Source organism: Pelodiscus sinensis, chromosome 26 (genome assembly GCF_052426305.1).
Source record: "Pelodiscus sinensis isolate ZL-2025 chromosome 26, ASM5242630v1, whole genome shotgun sequence".
Classification (NCBI taxonomy): Eukaryota; Metazoa; Chordata; order Testudines; family Trionychidae; genus Pelodiscus; species Pelodiscus sinensis.
Window position 1 is genome coordinate 1020862 of NC_143077.1, and position 20081 is coordinate 1040942.

Here is a 20081-nt window from a genome sequence, read left to right on the forward strand (position 1 = left end):
CCAAAGGCCCAAAAGATTTGCTTTCCAGAAGTATAATTATGAGCAAGCAACAAAGACATTTCTGGTAGGGAAGATTTAGCTGCACTCAGAGAAGAGGAATGATCCCCTAGGACAAGCAAACTCCCCCCCCCCCCCCCATTATTCTGGGAGAGCAGAGGAGTATGAGGGTAACACATGTAGTTATATCTGTTTAGTTGCCATACGAGCTGCTTTCCCATTCTCTAGCCCCCCCCTCAAAGCCCATCTCTGGGGGGGCCCATTCTACAGCCGCCTCAGATCAGACCCCGCCCCCTGGACTCCTTCTCCTGCCTGCAGCAGTGCTGCTAAGCCATCCCGCCAACCACGCCCCATCTCATTGTCCAATCCCGAGCCGCCTTCCCGGAGAGGGGCGGAGCTTTCCTCTGTCCCACCCCATGCGTAGTGTGGGTGAGGCCGGAGGCCGGAAGTGGCGGCGCGGGGGTTGCTGGGCGCTGTCTGCAGGCGGAAGCGGAGGGAGCCGCGCGCGGAGGTGAGGGGAGAGGCCGGGCTGGGGTACCCCGCCCGGACAGAGGTGCTGGGACTGGGGCCTCCGGCGGGAAAGCGCGGGGCACCCGGATCGACGGGCCCCTAGAGAGCGGCCGCGCGGGGGGCAAGCTGCCTACAGCCTGGGGCTCTCCTGGCGCCTCGCCCTGGAGCAGGGTTCCGGGGGGGCAGGCCGCCTGAGGGGGGAGAAAGGTGTATGGGGATGAAAGTGGGGGCCTCGCAGGTGTATGGCGGGAAGTGTACCTGGGGGAGCGGAGTCCTTCCCCCCCCTTGAGTGAGGAGGGTGGGGGTGGGATGGGAGCAGAGTCCTCCACAGGTGCATGGCGGGAAGTGTACCTGGGGGAGCGGAGTCCTTCCCCCCCCCCCGCCTTGAGTGAGGAGGGTGGGGGTGGGATGGGAGCAGAGTCCCCCACAGGTGCATGGCGGGAAGTGTACCTGGGGGAGTGGAGTCCTTCCCCCCCCCCCTTGAGTGAGGAGGGTGGGGGTGGGATGGGAGCAGAGTCCCCCACAGGTGCATGGCGGGAAGTGTACCTGGGGGAGTGGAGTCCTTCCCCCCCCCCCTTGAGTGAGGAGGGTGGGGGTGGGATGGGAGCAGAGTCCTCCACAGGTGTATGGCGGGAAGTGTACCTGGGGGAGCGGAGTCCTTCCCCCCCCCCCGCCTTGAGTGAGGAGGGTGGGGGTGGGATGGGAGCAGAGTCCTCCACAGGTGCATGGCGGGAAGTGTACCTGGGGGAGTGGAGTCCTTCACACACACCCCTTGAGTGAGGAGGGTGGGGGTGGGATGGGAGCAGAGTCCCCCACAGGTGTATGGCGGGAAGTGTACCTGGGGGAGCGGAGTCCTTCACCCCCCCCCTTGAGTGAGGAGGGTGGGGGTGGGATGGGAGCAGAGTCCCCCACAGGTGTATGGCGGGAGTGCAGGGGCATGCATGGGAATGGGAGTGGAGTCGTCCCCCCGGGCCTGTGAGGAGAGTGGGGGGCATGTGCGGGGATAGGAGTGGGGTCCCTCCCAGTACTTTCTGCCCTAAATCAAATAGTTGGCTCTAAGGTGCTTTTCTGAGTAGATTCCTTTAGCCACATGTTAAAATCAATTACATTTCAGTGAGAATATCATTTTAGGGGAACTACTTCTGTTTAGTTGTCATATGAGCTGCTTTCTCTGCCTAAAGGGATTTGCATGGAAGTGAAAGGGAAGGGGTGTGTGTGAGAGAGATCTGCTACTCTAGATATAAAACAAAGTTAAACAGGGTCACTTAACTATTCAATAAGCCATAAATATTAATGTGCACTTCTCTTGCTGTGGTCAGTTTAATGATGACTGTTAGTTACAGCTGTCATCCATTATGTCAGGAAAAGAGGTTTGGGCTTTTCTGACAACTTCCTGCCTCAACAGTTGGCTGTAAGCAACACTTCTGTTGTCAACAAAATAAACTCTGAGTTTAATCGGAAGAATACATGTTTGTGACTGTTACAGAAATAATTAGATCCAAATACTTTCCAGGGGAGTAAATGTTAAATTCATGTGTATTCATAAAGCATTTGGCAATCCTCACATAGGCTTAGTATACCAGTGTAAGTGTGTGGCACTCTAACAGAGTAGGTCTGTTTTCCTCCATATAGCACCATTCTGTGGATTGAAGTATGAGCAAATGCAGATAATGGTGAAAATCTATGGTGAAAACCTTGTGTGAAACACAACTCAATCTAGAAACTCTACCCCCTGGGCTTGGTTTTACTTCAGTTTTTCTGATTGCTAATTCTTCACTGTTGACCTATAGTCATTAACACGAAAAGCTGGGCATGTCAAATGCCTATTCACCTTTCTGCAGAGGTGTAGTGTGATGTGACATATTAGAAGGTGAACCAGAGGTGCAGACTAAAGAGACTGGCATCTCCTGAATAGGGATGTAGTAGGGTAGTCGTTTAACCGATAAGCAAAAGGTTATATGTTAATGCTATAGCCTACACGAATTCCTCTCTCCCCCTCTCCCTGCCTCTGGGACTATAGAATAGTCGACTGACCGATAAAATGTCATGAGGTTACTCGACTATTCAGTTAACCGATATTTAACATCCCTACTCCTGAATGGGTTAGGGATGTTCACTATCAGTTAATTGACTAGTTGAGTAACCTCATGAATTCTTGTAGATTAGTCGACTATTCTATTGCCCCCGGGGGCAGGGCCAGCAGCCAGTGTGCTCTGTATCAGAGGCAAAAGTGTGTAGTGGCAGAAGCCCCTGTCTAGGGTGGGGTCTGAGCCCTGGACCCAGCACAAGCCAGAACTGAGCCAGGCTGCCTACCTGGCCAGCTCCTAGTACACTTTAAATGCAGAGCTGCAGCAGGGGTAGATCCCGACCTGTTGCAAGCCAGGACTGAGCCGGCTGCTGGCCAGCCTTCTAAAAAATGTAATGGCAAGGGGAGGAAATGAATGTTATCTGTAACATTAACCTATAAGCTTTCGCTTACTGTTAATCGACTACACTAATACATCCCTAAAATGAGTCATTCGGACATAAGTGGTGAACTTGATCACTGTATCTGATTTTCAACTACAGTACTGCATATACAGTATCTTTTAATGCTGCTGTACCGAAAGAATTTTCCTTTAATAAGGGTAGGACAGCTATTTCAAACCATTGGTACCTCTTTACATGTCACCTTGATGTTCTCTTTCTCTTGTTCTCTGTACTGCTATTTTCTCCTCACTCTTCCATTTCACAGTGAAATTGATATCAAGGTTTAACTTTCCTGATCAAAATGCAACTGATCCTCCGGTCTTCACTGTGCTGGTCCACTGTCATGCAAAACTGGAGTGGCAGCTCTTCTGTGCCAAACTACGGGATTTGTCATGTCAATTTCTGGTACCATGCTAGAGTTACCAACACCTGAATTAGACATGCATAACAGTTGTAGAAAGTTAACCTCAGGAAAGCACTCTGTCCTGTTGTGACAAAAGTTAACCTCCTCTTGGGGAGAAAAGTTAAAGTGGATCTTTGTGTGATTTTGAGGACTCTAAAATACTTCTCTGCCTCTAAAGAGCCCATTGTGACCATGGTCTATCAACTTTAGACCAAACTATCTATATTAAAGGAAGCATATTCCATTCTCTAGTCCTGAATCCATGATGACTTAGTACTGTGTCAAACTAGTTTAAATTTTGAGTTTCCAAATTATTTGTAGGATAGGTGTATGTTACATACTCAGATTTTAAAAAGAGGGAATCTGTGCTGGACTATTCAACCTGATAGGAAGTGTAGCAGGGTATTTGATAAGTGCAAATCTTGTGTTGCAAGTAATTCTAGAGAAAAAAGAATACTTCAGAGTCATGTCACTCAATTAACAAAAAATTTTGCTAGCAAGCTTTTTATCCAGGTAAAGTTCTAGTGATTTCAGTTGAAGTTGTTATATAGGAGTGCTTAATAGGATCCAACTAGGTGGTTGATGTTTTTTCTCTCATGTTTGACAGAATATCAATTATGGGATAACTTTCTAAATCAGAAATAAGAGTCCTGAGGTATTGGCATTAAATATCTTCATTTCAGGGTCAATGTAAAAAAGTATTTAGACAGGAGACTACAGAACCTTGTGTCTTGGCAGCCATCGGGGGTGAGCAGTAATAATGTATTCACTGCTAGCCCTGGTAACTCCCAAGATGCATCAAACCCTTAGTCAATCATTCTGGTTACTGCCTTGCTCTCCTTCAACTGAAGCCTCACTCAGATGGTGTACTGAACTAGTTAGAAACAGATTTTTAAGCTTTTAGAAGATACAAGTCTCAGAAGTAGTATAAAACCTCTCAGGAGGTCAGCTCAGACTGTTAACTTAAAAATAAAGTCCTATATTTTCTCAGCTTAATTGTCGGTAGGATTGCAGAAATAGGAAATACTCATAATGCTGTTGGTAACAGGAGGCTCACAGCTTCTTATACTTTTCAAAGAATGAATCTGAGCAGAGGGTGCACATCTAACTCTAAGATGTGGGGGACTGTTGAGAAGTTATAAAACTAACATTATACTAAAAAATGATTAAACTAGATAAGCTATAACATTAAGGTTTCATATCTTGACCTGCTAAGCTAGAATTGCTTCACCAAACCCATACAATTGTATCAGAACTTGTTGACTCGAAGTACTGGTATTTAACTGGTTATCAGAGAAAGTGTCAATTCCTGCACAGGAGGAAGTTTTCTATTTTAGGGCGTGTCAGAATTGTTTTGTTTGGATTAATTAGCAGTTATACCTCTAAATCTGACCGTTCTATTTGTTTTTTAAGTTTGTGTTACGTATTGTTTTGAGTCTTGTACAAGGCAGATTGCTAAGTGTAGTTGGAAGACCCATGTCTACGTGAAAAGTGTGAGAGAGTGCCAGGGTGTGTGGGGTCCTGAGAAAATAATCTTAATTAAATGCTGGAGAGTAGCTTAAAACCAAAAATCTTATTTTTAGATGCTCTGGAAGTAAATTGATCTCTGAGTGAAATGCATGGGAGAGTCAACATGAGTTCTTAACTGGCCTGTTAATAGATCTGAAACTAACTAGAGTTGGTTCTTGAAGACCTCACTTGTAACTATTAACAGAAAAGCAACATTTGGAAAAACTTTCCAGGTGAACAAGACCTAAACTTAATTCTGGGATATAGCTACAATGTTAGGGTCTCCTCTGAACCTCAAAACCTTGTTTATCTGAAGAGCTAGCCCTGGTGTTTGATGTAAAATTCCAGTTCAGAAAGTCATTAAAGTTTCCGCATGCAAAGATTGTAATGGATAAAAATAATCCCTGAGATCTCAATTTACAATCCTGTTACTGATAGTGAAATCTTAATTATTTGTTTGTATCTTACTGCATTACAGACCTTCAGAGAACCAAGTTAGAATCCATAATTTATAGATTATCATTTTATTACCTTTTTTGTTTTGGCATTTCATATTATATTAGATGACAGCTCAACCAGTACACTGCTATGATCTTTTCCTGTCACTAAATTCAAGTTGGCTGGTTTGCAGGTTCTGCTTTTATCAACATCAGTAAGGTTCTGGTCTGTATGATGAGAGCTCTTAAATAGTACCCTTGAAGTTGTTTACATCTGGAGAGTAACTGTTTACATCTGGAGAAGAGAGAGTGAGCAAGAAGAATGAGCTATGCTAGGCAGTTCTGGTGAAAGATAGTTGAAGTGAAGCAGACTCTTGCCTGAGTTTGCAGCAGTTAAGTAACTTGATGGTGCCGTGGCAGCAAAATCAAAGTGGTTACTATATAAACTGGGCCCTAACGCTGAGGGTACCCATGTTTGTCTATCACAACTAGAAGATAAAATTAATTCACCACTTGTTATGTGGTGCTAAGTTTACAGAGTTGACCTCAAATACTATACATGTAGGGTGTTCCTGACACAGGCTATAAACTGCCCAAGAAAATTCTGACAGAGCAGTGGTGGGAATGAGGGAGCCCATCTCAAGTTCTGTGAGAACCTTAGTAACATCTCTCTGGCTTCAATAGCTCCCTTGGAAGGGGGGTTGTGCATTCCACTATGTACAAGCCTGAAACATGTTGAATTCCTCCGGGTTGGAAACATCCCTCCATCTGGACTCTTTCCTGTTGTTCATAATCCCTATCTGAAATGCAGACAGATTCAGGGTAACAGGTCTGATCAGATTAAAGCCCCATATGGACTACACTAAGGATCTGTGATGTAGAATAGCAGCTCTGAATGCTTGCTTTTCTGTAAACCTGAGATCTTTTTGGAAACCTGCTTCCTTAGAACATTGCTTCCCTGAGTTTGGGGAGCGGGGTGTTCATTCTTGAATTCAGGGTGGGAGGGGAGGAGTCGAGTGCTGTAGCTTCTTTGTTGTATGGAGTAGGATTCACATGTACCTGGGCATCCTAGGAAATTGTGAATCAATGACGTATGAATCATGATCAACATCACATACACGCCTCAAACATCTCTAAACTCCTTCTTGCTGTAATTTGTAGCTGTTGATCACCTTTCCGTAAAGTCAACTAAAGGGGATGCTGTTCCAAGGAGGAAACTGCTCTCTTCCTCTCTGAAGTTGTGTAAATGTGCTGGGGTGGAACGTTGCATCAGATCTCCCTCCCCCCCACCCCCCTCCTTTCTCCAGTGTTTCAGTGACTCTCTTGTTGATTCTTCATACAAATCAGATGGAAAGTGACCTTATTTTTCCTAGTGACATCAGTGTTTCTTAACTGATGCTGGATCTGGCTTGTATCCTCAATGGGACAGGGAGAAAACATTTTATAGCAGGACTTGGGAGGCTTGCAAACAAAAGTAAAATCAGTTAAAATAGAAGTCTGCTTTACGAGACAGTTCTATTATCAGCTTTTTAAATAGTCAAACAAATCCAGTTTCCCTTTTGAGCATGTTAGAGCCAGCAACAGAAGGTGAAATTCTTCCTGCTACGGTTCTGAGCCCTGGAGGCTGTCTGCAATAAAAGGAAGTTGTGTGCTCAGGCTATAATAGTGATTCATGCTTCAAAATGTCTTAATGTATGGTGATAAGATTGAAGCATATGGCTGGCTGCCCCTCCCTGCAGTCTCTTTGCATTAAGTGTTCCTAGGGTGAGTTCTGAAGCTCTCTGGTACTGAGCAAAGCAGGAGTTAATAGAAAGTTTTTATACACTTCTCCAAATGAGAAGTTTAAATGACTTACGTGCCTAAGTCACCCTTGTGCAGCACTGAGAGACTAGTTCCCTGGTATAGACACATCAGCATGTAGATAGAAAGTATTAACAAGGGACACGTTGTTTCAGAAGCAGCTTTGCATTCTTCTCTTGTGCAGCTGCTTGTCTTGGCATGTGCCAGAGCATGTCTCAGTTTGGCATGCTAATTCTGTGGGTTGAGACATTGCTGGAGTCTTGGAATTCAGGTGTGGGCATGGCCACCTCAAATGTATTTTGAGGAATCAAAACTGCCAAATCTTATCTGAAACTTTCTTTTTCTAATGAAGCTGTTATACATGTAGAAAAAGAACTGACCCTTTGATAGCAATCTTGCAAGTAGTCCGTTATGGCTCTAATCACAGCCGTGGTTTTCCTGTATTCTGTAATATTTTGTGTCAGGATCTTCTACTTCACATACTGCCATGGTACCTGAGCACCTACAACAAAATACCTGGAAGCTGTCCTTGCTAGCCTAGCATGGATAGGCTATGAATTACTATGTAATAGATATGACTTGGTCTTTATGGACTGGCCAGTGGAGCCTCAAATGGGTTCTGGCAGCTGAGCTATCAAAGGTATTATCTGAACAATGGGTAAGCATGCTACATCTAAAATGCCTAAACTGGATGATGTGACTAGTCATGCCCCAGTCTGAGCAGGAATCTTAACATTGAGAATGCTAAGAATATTGAGCATTCAGTTTATGATGTGTACAAGGAACTAATTGTGGTAGTCTGTCTCTGCAGGTGGTGAGCAATGGCAGGTATGCAAAGCCTGGTTGAGCGGTTGGAGAAGGCTGTGGAACGCTTGGAAACTGTGTCCCAAAGCCGTGATCTGTATGGAGATGGCTCTTCTGAAGGTAGGGACCCTCTACTACAAATCCCTGTAGGTGGACTGAACACACTGTCTAGCTGATGATGTTTATACTAGACACTGAAAGTACTGATACTGGAAGGCAGATCTTCTGCAGAGCATGCAAGCTGATGTTGTGTAAACCTGAATAGCTGTACTAGGAGGGGAAATTCAGTTTCACACAGATAACATGCCCACGTAGAAATACAGGGAGGGCCTGTGGTTACTGTACTGTTAAAACAAGAACTTCCTGTGGGTGCAGTACTTCCTTTGTCTCCTTATTATCAAGCTGCTTCTTTCTTAAGCAAAAGTACATTTAGAACAGCATATGTCTACAAACTTGAGGATTAGCTGTGCTCACTGCACATCCCTTCTGATTTGAACAATCCTACCCACAAAGTGCTCTGCAAAACGAATGGAAGGAAGGTGGCAGGATTTGCTGAAAATACTCCTGATTAATACTTCCATCTGGTGCCCCTTAACTGCCCACACTTCTGCTCTTTTCCTGCAGGAATAGCTCAGTTTGTGCAAGCTTTTGATGCTCTCCTGTCTGGTCCAGTAGCAGAATATATGAAGATCAGCAAAGACATTGGTGGTGATGTTCAGAAACATGTAAGGATTTAGCTTTTTTCCCCATGTTGTAAATGGGACCACTAACCTAGACTTTTAAGAGCTGACTCAGAGGTCATTGAATTTTGCTTCCTTTTCCCCACTCCCTAGAGCAAAGAGCTAATTTGGGAAGATTCAGCATAGATGTAGATCCTTGGATAACCCTCAAGGGATCTTCATCTGCCTCTTGATTGTGTATTCCCCTAAGTGGGAAGAGGTGCCCAGTTTCAGTGTTGGTAAATTCTTGCCTTGTGTATCCTGACTCAAAAGTTTCTATTGAACCGATCTCCAAGAATAAGGGTTGTAATGTACATTAAAAACAGACCAAATGGCCCAGAATCAGCTGTCTTCACAAATGAAACAATGTAAGGGAGGCCAGAATGATCTCTGTAAATGGTATACTCCTGATGTCTACATGTAGTTACATTGTTCTATCTAGCTATCCTGTATGGCCTTCATTGTCATAGTGCAGTGGTCTCCAACCTTTTTACACCCAAGATCACTTTTTAAATCTCCAAACAGGCGAAGATCTACCACCCCGCCCCTTTCTTGAAGCCCCACCCCTTTCTTGAAGCCCCACCCTCTCTATTCACCTCTTGACCGCATTTGCTATCCCCAGCCCTTACTTACACACTCTGATAAACAGTTTATTTTTAAATTATGCAATGTATAAAATTAAAATCATGTGTTTATAGTTATGAAATAAATGGTCTGTTTTTTATTCATGCTATTTAAATCTAAAATGAAGCATTTATAATTATACATTTTGTGGGGACAGAGTTTCTGTGGCTGGGGGCAGGGGAGAGGGAACAGGGTGCTGGGAGGGCAGAGGACAGGGTTCTGCAGCAGGGGACAGAGTGCCAGTGGGGACAGGAATAGGAACAGAGTTCTGTAGCTGGGAACAGGGGAGTGGGGACAGAGTTAGCGGAGTGGGGACAGTTCTGTGGCTGGAGAGTGGGGGCTGGGGAGTGGGGTGCCAGTGGAGGCAGAGTGTCCCCTGTATCTGCCTCCTCCCAGGATTCCCCTGCCCCCAGAGGGAAACCAGCGTGTGCCTGCCCTGGGGCCGACCCACCCGCGGTGCAGGGAAGCCCCCCGCGTGCCTGCTCCAGGGCCGACTGCCCCGGCGCAGGGAAACCCCACGTGTGCCTGCCCCAGGGCCGACTCAACCCTCCTGTGCGGTGCAGGGAGCCGATGCACCCTCCCGCAGTACACCCGGCAGAGCAGCTAGCTCTACTTCCGGAATTGCCGGAAATGGCGCTAAGCTGCAGGACTTCTGTGCATCCCTGGGAAGCCTACACTACCTCCATTTTCACTGGAGGTAGGTAGTGGGAGAGAAATGGGGGCGGGGCGGACAGGATGCCTCGCGATCAACTGGTCGAGGCCTCGCGATCGACCTGTTGGTGACCACAGCCATAGTGTATGACCACCTCATGATCTATTAAATATCTTCACAATGCCCTGTTAGCTAAGTTTTACAAATGGTGAACTAAAGCTGTGAGACGCTAATTGTGTTTTTCCCTACCTAAGTGACTTCCCAGGGTTACCCAGGACATGTGGGTTCAATTCTCTGCTCCATCACACCTCTCCTGAATCCCAGGTTACTACCCTGATCACTGGAGCATCCTTTTTGCTTTTTAAACAATATGAAATTGTTTTTCCCTTTCCTTATAAGGCTGAAATGGTCCATAAGGGCCTGATGATTGAGAGGGGTCTCCTGGTGACCGCATCACAATGTCAGCAGCCATCAGCGGTAAGTCTGGGGAATTCTAACCTAGGTGTCACAGGTCTTGGATAATCTGGCAGAAAATGGCAAAAGCCAAGGAATCTGGGCTCTTAAAATTGCTCCCAGAGAAACCTAGCTGAGAGAGGAGGTGACATCTGCCTTATGACTTAGCACTCTTCTGGTCTGAATAGCACGCACAAAAGGTCTAGTTCCAGAGAGTGATTCAAGACTCACTGAAACTCCTAAAAGATGTGGAGTATTTTATGGATTTGCGATAACTACCTCAGCATGTACAAAGTAGAGGTGGTTCCTTCTCACACTTGGCAACCTGTATGAAAGTCATATTTTATCTGTCACCAATATTTGATACACTTCCTACTCATTGAGCCCATTTTCTGCAACACAGAAAATGTGAAATGGCAGCTGTACTGGGATTTAAGTAGATAATACAGTGCTCGTAAATCCGCAAAGCGCTACACAGACATTCTCACCGCGGCAGCATAGGGGTGTGATTCTATATGGCGTGACACTTGAATAATGGCTAGAGTCTTATAATCTGTTTTCCTTAATAAACAAATCAACAATTCCCCCAACCTGTAGCACCTCTGACTGGGAGTGGAATCTGATCAGTCATGCACTAGTTTTCTGTTTACACCTGGATTTCTCTAGTGATAAGCATCTAAACCCCTTCTTGCAGTGTCCCAGTGGGAAAACTACCACCTCTGCTAATCCTGCTTCAGAATGTCAGGGTTTCTGTGCTGCTTCCCCTTACAATAAGTACAGAGTATAGTTCAGCTGCAGGGTTCTCTTTCTGTCTTAAATGAGACTTCCTAGAACACAGAAGTCTGTTGAATTCATAAATGGGCCTTCTATGTAGATCTGATACAAATCAGCCTTGTTTAAAGTGGCTAATTCCTAGATAGCTTTTTGTAAAAGACATCTTGTAGGCCACAAGGCAATTCTGTCCCTTGTTTAAAATGCCAGATGCCTGAACTCTGCAGCTTTTTTACCCAAGCATACCCTTACCCCAGGGGTAGGTAAGAGGCTTCCAGCAGACCAGATCTGGCCCGTCAAGCCACTGGATCCGGCCCACAGCCGCCTTGCCGGAACCTGTAGGCAGAGATCAATTCATGTTTTAAAAAGCCAGCTCCGGATTGCTGGGGAGGAGGATGGAGACTTCTCATGCTGTTCTTGACCTCTCTTCTCCCCCTGCCCCAGAAAAATTTATTAGCTCCCATTGGCCAATCTCTCAGTTTCTGGCCAATAGAAGCTGAGAATTTTTGCTGGGATCAGGGCAGTGTAGGAAGCCTTCTCCCTTCCTGCGCCCAGAGCAGAGCTATGTGGAGCAGTGAGCAGCCTGCAGCAGACAGTCTGCCTCAGGTTTCTTCTTGTAAGCGCCTTCCAGCCAGAGCCTGCCTCTGGCACCCCAGCCCCTCCCTTCCCCAATCCTCTTCTCCCTTTCCCCTTTCACATATACAAACCCTCTGCCCCTTCTGCACCCATACCCCCCCTTCCAGATCTGGCACCCCAATCTCCTACCCCAAATCACAATTCCCTTCTTCCCTAGGTCACATCCCAGTCCCCTGCCCTAGGTCACAACTGCCTCCTTCTCCCAGACCACATTCTTCCTCCTGTACCCCAGTCCCTTCCTGGAGTGTCCCCCACCATCAAAAATTATTGCCCACCCCTGCCTTACCCAATCAGAGCTCTAGATCAGACTTTCCTAGACTGGAGCTGGCTGGTGGTCCCAGAGAGCTGGCTGTCCTCTTCTCCTTCTACAGCTGGGCAGATAGGAAAGAATAATGAAGAGATGAACTTAAAGACACAACACTCTTTGCACTTTGCTTTAAAAATAGCTTCCTCTATTATGCTCCATATCTATCACTGCTGACTGGGAGGTGTGTGATTCCATATGGAAAGGAGGAGGTCCATGAGACCATCTCTGGTTTGGTTCAAGCTATTAAAGTGTGTCCTGTAATAGAGTAGACCAACTAAATGACCCGCGAAAGCTGCTGCTGAGCAGCTCATTTCCAATGTCCGATTATCTCAATAAACATTACAAAGCAAGATCTCTTGGATATTGAAGTATTTAAAAAAAAATAAGGGTTTGAATTGAATTCACAAAAGTAATTTGATGGGGTGAGAGTCTCAAACTTCGAATTAAGTTTAGATAGTGAAGTGTCTTGGTTTGTAATGAACTTGTGACACAAACAATTACAGCATTGTTACTGGAGGAGCTGGGCTAGGGATCTAACTGAAACTTTGGCAATTCAAATCTTGAATGAAAGCTGTAGCTTAGAGGGATTCCAGTCGGCACAATACTAAGAACAGCTGTCTTCCACTTCTTTGCTACCTATTCCTTTCTGTGTTGCAGAATAACTTCTCCACACTCCTAAAACCCATTTCGGAACAAATCCAGGTGGTGCAGCACTTCCGGGAGAAAAATCGTGGCAGCAAACTGTTCAATCACCTATCGGCTGTCAGTGAGAGCATCCCGGCACTGGGCTGGGTGGCTATGGTAAGGACTACAGTGGATCTTTGGGGGAGGCAGGGTTTGCTGCTGCAACAGCCCTTCATTCTAATATGTTGTGTTCTCTCTAGGCCCCAAAGCCTGGCCCCTATGTGAAGGAAATGACGGATGCAGCCATGTTTTACACCAACCGGGTCCTCAAGGAATATAAGGATGTGTAGGTTCAGCTTGCTCTGCAAAGCGGGAGGGTGCAAACAGCTGAATACTGACATTTTTGTTTCTGATGTAATTATGGGGGTACATGTTAGCCATCTAGCGTAGAATCCTGAAGGATTAAGATAATAAAATATCTTGGTTTCAGAAATCGGCATCTACTGTGCCGGGCTGGAATGGCACCTCACTAATGCATTGTTTAACCTGCCTGCTTCAGCCAAGTTGCCTAAAATTAAACAATACCTAACACTTACATAAAAGTTTTGCATCAGTAGACCACAGAGTGTTTCACAGTCTCTAATGTCAGTCTCTAATGTGAGGTATTGCTGTGTTCCCCATGGAACAGATGGGGAACTGAGACTCACCCAAGGTCACATGTGGCGTGTGTAGCAGAGCAGTGAATTGAAGCTCTGCCTCCAAAGTCCTAGTTAGTGCCATGTCCCCTCAGTTGGCGTCTAGAATGTGGAACTTGAATGGCTGTGAACAAAGCCCTAATGCAAGCGGAACATAGCTACCATATCCCTGAAGACTTGCCTGTCAAACTCAATACCACTTCTTTCTTTTAGCAGTGTCAAGGTTTATTTAAAGCACCTCTACTTCAGAAACTGCTAAATTTCCATAAATATGTTGATTTTGGATTTGTTACTGAGCAAATCACTGGTAGCAAGTACATTGACATTGATCATGTACCCACTCAGTCCAGGAACCCTTTGGCTTTTCCCCCTGGCCTACGTATAGGGGGCTGGCTTTCTGACTCAAACACCCCACTGCCTAATTTCTCACAAGTAGGCTTTAGTGCTGGGAATTGTTGCTTTTTGCTCTCTCCTTGCACTGATGTTGCTACTCAGCTCCAAATAAACTCCTCTGAAAACTAGGGGTGGGGAAATTTGAGGGTCCAATTTCAGCCACATGGTTTCAGATCTCTGAGATACTAACAAGCACTACTTACCTTGTATTGATCTTGTACCTCTTAGAGATAAGAAGCATGTGGACTGGGTGAAAGCTTATCTGAGTATCTGGGCGGAGCTGCAGGCATACATCAAAGAGTATCACACCACTGGACTGACCTGGAGCAAAACAGTAAGTGCTGACTGTATGTTGTCAATCAATAGTTTTGACCTAGGGAAACTGGTATTATAGGACTGTCACAGGAAGTAGTGGTCGCACAAGTTTAACTCCCTCTTGGGCATCTCTTACAGGGTCCTATAGCAAAAGAGATGGGTGCACCTACAGTACATTCAACTGGTGCTGCTCCTCCTCCACCTGGACCTCCTCCGCCTCCTGCTCCAGTCCCCACACACACTGGTACAGATGACTCTGCTTCCCGCTCAGCGCTATTTGCCCAGATCAATCAGGGAGAAGGCATTACTTGTGGTGAGCAAACTGGGCAACTGAAGGCTGATGGGTGGTGGGGAGATGAAGGGGAGCCATTTGGCTAGTAGGTTATGGAAGGAAAATATTGTAGGTTGTCTCTGCATGGGGTTCTGGGTCACTACCTGCAGACCCTAAAAAGTGATCTCTTCAATGCAGGAAGAGTTTTCTTACCTAACAGCATCCCCTGGATGAATGGGCAGGGACTGCTCAGAACATGAGATCCACAAAAGAACAAGGTTAAGATTTTGTAGTTTAAAAACTAGCGGGGAGGAGGGGAAGGAAGCTCTTCCATGTGCAAACCTGCACACAAATTACCATTTGCATGTTCAGTGACCCAGTGAAATGTGGGTAAAACAAAGCTCACGAAAATTTGGTCCTAGATTTGCATCTTCCCTAGAGAGCATGGAACAGCTGGAGAATTCTCGTTCTAGTTCTAAACAGAACACTTTAAATCTGGCTCTGGAGCTCATATAATTAAATGCTGAACATTTCCCCCAGGTTTCTTTTTTCATAGAATCATAGAACTCTAGAACTGGAAGGGACCTCCAGAGGTCATCGAGTCCAGTCCCCTGCCCTCACAGCAGGACCCAGTACCGTCTAGATCAGAGGTTGGCAAAAGGGCCTCCGCAGGCCAGATCTGACCTGCCAAGCGGGTGGATCCGGCCAGTGGAGGCCCTGCTGCTCCTCTGCCACCAGGCCAATTAGGGCCTTGGGGGTAGGGGACCGCGCAAAGCCTTCTCCTGCCCTGCCAGGAGCACATGGTGCTATGAAGCACCACGCAGTGCTCGCAGGGAAGGGGCGGAGTTGAGAAGGCTTCGTGCAATCCCCCACCCCCAGGCTGTAATTGGCCAGTGGGTGGGGGAGCACGTGACAAAAACCCATTTTGTCAGTTGCATCTGTGGATTTTTTTTCCACAAAAGCGTATGTCCACATACACTTGAACCTCTTTAATCCAGGAAGCCTGGGAAACTTGCTATGCTGGATTGTGGAATTTTTCAGACCATAGAGGATATGAGGGTGCATCAGGGGGTTGGAGGTGAGGCACTTGCGTGGCACCCTACTCCTGGGGCACATGGCTCTGTGCCTCCCCGCTGCTATGGGAGCGGTGGGGAAAATCTTCCAGAGAAGCATGTAGCTGTGCTGCTGTTCCCCCTCCTCCTCGGGGAACAGGGAGAGGATGGAAGCAGCAGTGTGTGGAACTACTTCCTCCTTCACTTGCCAGGGTCTGTACCACCGGTGTCCCTCATCTGGGACATCTGGAGTACGGAGGTGTCAGTGTAAATCTGTTAGTCTTGTTGTTTTTTGTGGATACAGACCAACCCAGCTCCCCCTCAGATAATTACCACATTTTCTTGTAGGCTTGAAACATGTCTCAGATGATATGAAGACGCACAAAAATCCAGGGCTAAAGAATCAAAGTGGCTCTGTCCGAACAGGACCCAAACCTTTCATTGTTCCTAAACCAGCCTGTGCTGCTAGCTCACCAAAAATATCATCCCCAAAGAAGGAACCACCGATGCTAGAGCTGGAGGGCAAGAAGTGGAGAGTGGTGAGTGTCCATGTGCCAGCAAGAGTGATGGGAAATCAATAGCTGAGAAGGGTCTGCAAACATCTTTCATTTGAAATAGCTAGAATGTATTAACTTGAAGGAACAATCAGTCTCTGCAGCCTTTTTAATTCTTCAGAGAAGTAGAAGGGTCTTTGTTCACATGACACCTCCATAGATATTTACATCTGTAGCTCTTGAAATCAGAATAACTGGGTATTTTTCACCTTTCATCAGGAAAACCAGGAGAATGCCTCCAACCTGGTGATCCGTGACACAGAGCTGAAGCAGGTAGCATATATTTACAAGTGCATGAGCAGTACACTCCAAATCAAAGGCAAAATCAACTCTATCACAGTGGGTAAGTGCTGGGTCCCAATGGGTTGGGCTTCTGCCTGCTGGCACATCAAAGGGCTGAATCAAATTGGGGCTATGGTACAGTGAGCAATCTTTTCTCCTCTGCAGATAACTGTAAGAAGTTAGGCCTGGTGTTTGATGATGTGGTAGGCATTGTGGAGATCATAAACTGCAGGGACGTTAAAATTCAGGTAACTGCCCCCAACCTTCCTTGTGACTCTGATTGTATAGAACTCTGTCCTGCATCTTGTAGTGACACCTTTCCAGATCTGCCAGTTCACTTTTCAGGATGCAATCTGTCTACTTCTAATTAAGCATCTCCCTCCATTCAGGGGTTTTCAAACAGCCCTGTCTAAACGGGTGAAGAACAGAGAGCAAACTCCTCATACTGAGTTGGATGGATTATCCAGCTTCAGAAAGGCAATGTAATCTAGTAGGGAAAGCCAGGGGCTGAGGATAGGAGTCTGATAGAATTTCTGCCCCAACATTTGATTTGTGGTTATGGGCAAGTTGCTCAACCTTCTGTGGCACAGAGGTGTTAATTGCTTCCTTCCAGAGATATGGTAGAGTCCAGTGTAAAAGACTTAATCCCCTGAGGAAAATGCAAAACAATAAACAAATTAGTGGTTCCCTAGGAAAAGCTGATGCTACTGTAACCACGTCCTTGTTTTCCTCACTAGGTAATGGGTAAAGTGCCAACAATTTCCATCAATAAGACAGATGGCTGCCATGTGTATCTGAGCAAGAGCTCTCTAGACTGTGAGATTGTTAGTGCCAAGTCTTCAGAAATGAACGTCCTCATCCCCACAGAGAGTGGTGACTTTGTAAGTGTTTCCTCTTCATGAAAGGATTGGAGAGGGCAGCAAGAGCTGGAACGAGGTTGGGGGGGAGGGTTCAATGGCAGGAATTGGAGATTTAAGAACTATGGTGTCACATCTTGTTCCATTGTTTTACTGAGACAAACGCTAGCCCCTTCCAGGGAAGGATGTTCAGTGAAGGACCTGCCAGTTCACTCCAGAGAGCCTTTCTAATATCTGGACCTTGTTCCGTATTTTACCCTTTTAGAACATTAGAACGGCCATACTGGGTCAGACCAAAGGTCCACCTAGCCCAGTAGCCTGTCTGCTGACAGTGGCCAGCAGGGTAGATTAAATTTGCAGGATGGATTCTTGAAGCCCATCAAATGTAAGACATGGGTGCCCTCCCTTGGTCTGTCTTCTCTGAAGGCATATTCACTAACCAGCTGGCACTTGTTATGAAAACACTGTTGTTGGAAGTAACCCTCAGCCCTCCTAGTCCACAGAGGAATGAAATGTGTGATCTGTTAATTTTAGACTTGTTCAGTTTACTCTTCTAGAAAAAGTTGTTACATTTAGCAAGTCACATCTACTTGTCAAACCAGTTCTCTGTATTTGGGTTTTAAATCAAATTTTGTCCTTTTTGCTTATCCCAGAGTACATGTCTGCAGTGCTCAAAACACTATAGCAGGGCTACTCAACTTTGGAAGCCCCAGGGACCACAATGATACTCACAGCATGTGCCGAGAGCTGCAACTTAAGTGTGGTTGCATATACATGCACACGTATATGCAAATAGCTTATTTCACATATACATGCACACGTATATGCAAATAGCTTATTTCACATTGACAGACATGAATACAAAGCATTTCCCACAATGTTCCAGCGCTCCTGGCACCATCTCCCTGGGGGCTAGAAATGCTGACACCCTGTACCCATCTGTTGCAGCCAGCCCATCTGCTTGCATCTTTCAGTACTCACCCGCCTGGGAGACACTTCACCGTTGTGGAGCATATTCCTAGTAGAGGCCATGTTCAAAGGATCACACCCATAGGCTGCACGTTGAGCTCCGCATAAAGCCAGACTTCACTGGGTGGCCACAAAGAAACAGACTGCATATGGCCCATGGGCGATGTGTTGAGTAGCCCTGCACTATAGAGGAATACGGAACAGGGGAGCGGAGTAACTTCTTAGCGGAAGACAAATTATCTTTTGTCCGCCACTAGGTTTGTCAGGCTAGGCAGAACGGGAATAGTCTCTGGTCTTTCATATAAATCAGACTTTTCATTATACATTTCTTTCACCCTCCAGAGCGAGTTCCCTGTCCCTGAACAGTTCAAGTCCCTGTGGAATGGGCAGAAGCTGGTTACCAGCGTGACGGAAATTGCTGGCTAAGCAGAATGGCATTGCAGCTTGTGCCTCTCCTTGCCCTAGCTGTGGGACAAATCTGCTTTCAGATGATTCTCTTAGATTTCCTGTACCTTTCTGCTCTCAAACTGCTTCTGTCTTCTACCTGAGACACAGCTACCTGCCTTCACTGAAATACCTCGGGCTGGGATTTGGTGTAGGGTGGCGGGTCAGTTGATCTTCTGCAGGAAGGTGCATCATCCCCCTCTTGTCAAATCTAACTGCACCATCAATCACGTCTGACTTCTGGTGAACTTCAGAGCCAGGTTTGGTGGCTGGCGTTCAGATCGTTACATTGGTTTGTTTTGTGTTCTCTTCAGACAAATTGCTCATGTGAGAAAGGAACGCTGCCCCTCTTTGAATCCAAATAAGGGTGTCCTCCCAATGTGGTAAGTTGAGCTGGCAGGTGTGTTTCAGGAAGGAACTGGGAGCTGCTACTAACTCCAGCTATGTGTACTAATCAGTGGCATTACAAGATGCAGAGAATGGCTTTGCTGGACCAAAGGCTGTGGATTGGCCATGTAGCAATTCCACCTTGACTTTCCCATTCAACATTCCTATTTGCTCTATGTAATTCTCTTTGTGCCATGGTGGGAAGATTTGCAGTAAACAGGTGCCACAGAAGATTGCATTGGAGTAAATGATCCATTCTGCAGTCTGTCCAGGTAGCAGCTGAAGTGTCCACTTCCCTATGAGCCCTTCTCCACAAGGGATCTTTACCCAAAGGGTTCCTTCTAAGCCGCTGAACTCTCAAGTTCAGTCTTCCATGACAGTTCTTGTGAACCTGTCTCCTTGCTAGCAAGGGATGCTTTTTATTCATTCCAAATTCAGTATTTGTTTTGTAAACAAGAGTTCAACTAAATCAGGTCCGTTCATCCTTGCTCATGTTTAGTTGCTATAGAATGTGAAACTATTCTCAGCCTCTTCTCCTTCCCTTATTGCTTGGCTCTTTACTCGGCTGGAGGCATGCCATCTCTGTTCCAGGGCCTACACTGACCCATCAAGGGAGCTGCACGTGCTTGATCTTTGAGTTTCCCTGCCTCTGGTGGCACAAGCATATCTGACTGCATTTCCTCTATACATTGTGAGTGATTTTTTTTTCTCTAGGATGAAACTCGCAAAATATGCAATTTTTTTTAAATTTTGAGACTGTCTGTAACTTGTACTCATCTTCTCCTGAGGCTTGTGGAAAAAACCTTTATGTACTTAAAATTATACAGAAGGTAGAATAAAGTTCATGCCAACCTGCTCATTTCACTAGCCCTTGTTTGCTGTTCAGAGGAGAAAGTACAGCTAGGAGGCTTTTTATGGCTAATAACATGCTTCAGGTCATTGGGAATGCAAATTGCCCCCACACACCTGCTCAATGAGCTCTCTGCCAGTGGACAGATCAGAATTGTGTGTGGGTGCAAAGCTTATTGCAGAACCACAGACTACATGGAAGGCACTGCATCTCCTAGCGCTACTTTCCTTTTTTCAAGTTGATGCTGCTAGTTCCCTTGCTGAGGAAGGGAACAGTCACTGCTATGCCAGTAAGAGG

At 46.0% G+C, this 20081-nt stretch overlaps 1 protein-coding gene across 1 annotated transcript; it reads left to right on the forward strand.

The window, feature by feature from the left end:
- The first annotated feature begins 374 nt into the window (after positions 1-374).
- On the forward strand, positions 375-19793 carry CAP1 (cyclase associated actin cytoskeleton regulatory protein 1). Its single transcript, XM_075908946.2, has 13 exons — positions 375-508; positions 7937-8049; positions 8554-8654; positions 10324-10401; positions 12749-12892; positions 12976-13061; positions 14032-14137; positions 14257-14431; positions 15790-15980; positions 16215-16338; positions 16443-16525; positions 17015-17158; positions 18446-19793. Exons 2-13 carry the CDS (start codon positions 7947-7949, stop codon positions 18527-18529), a joined length of 1419 nt encoding a protein of 472 aa, XP_075765061.1. The 5' UTR covers positions 375-508; positions 7937-7946; the 3' UTR covers positions 18530-19793.
- The last annotated feature ends 288 nt before the right edge of the window (positions 19794-20081 follow it).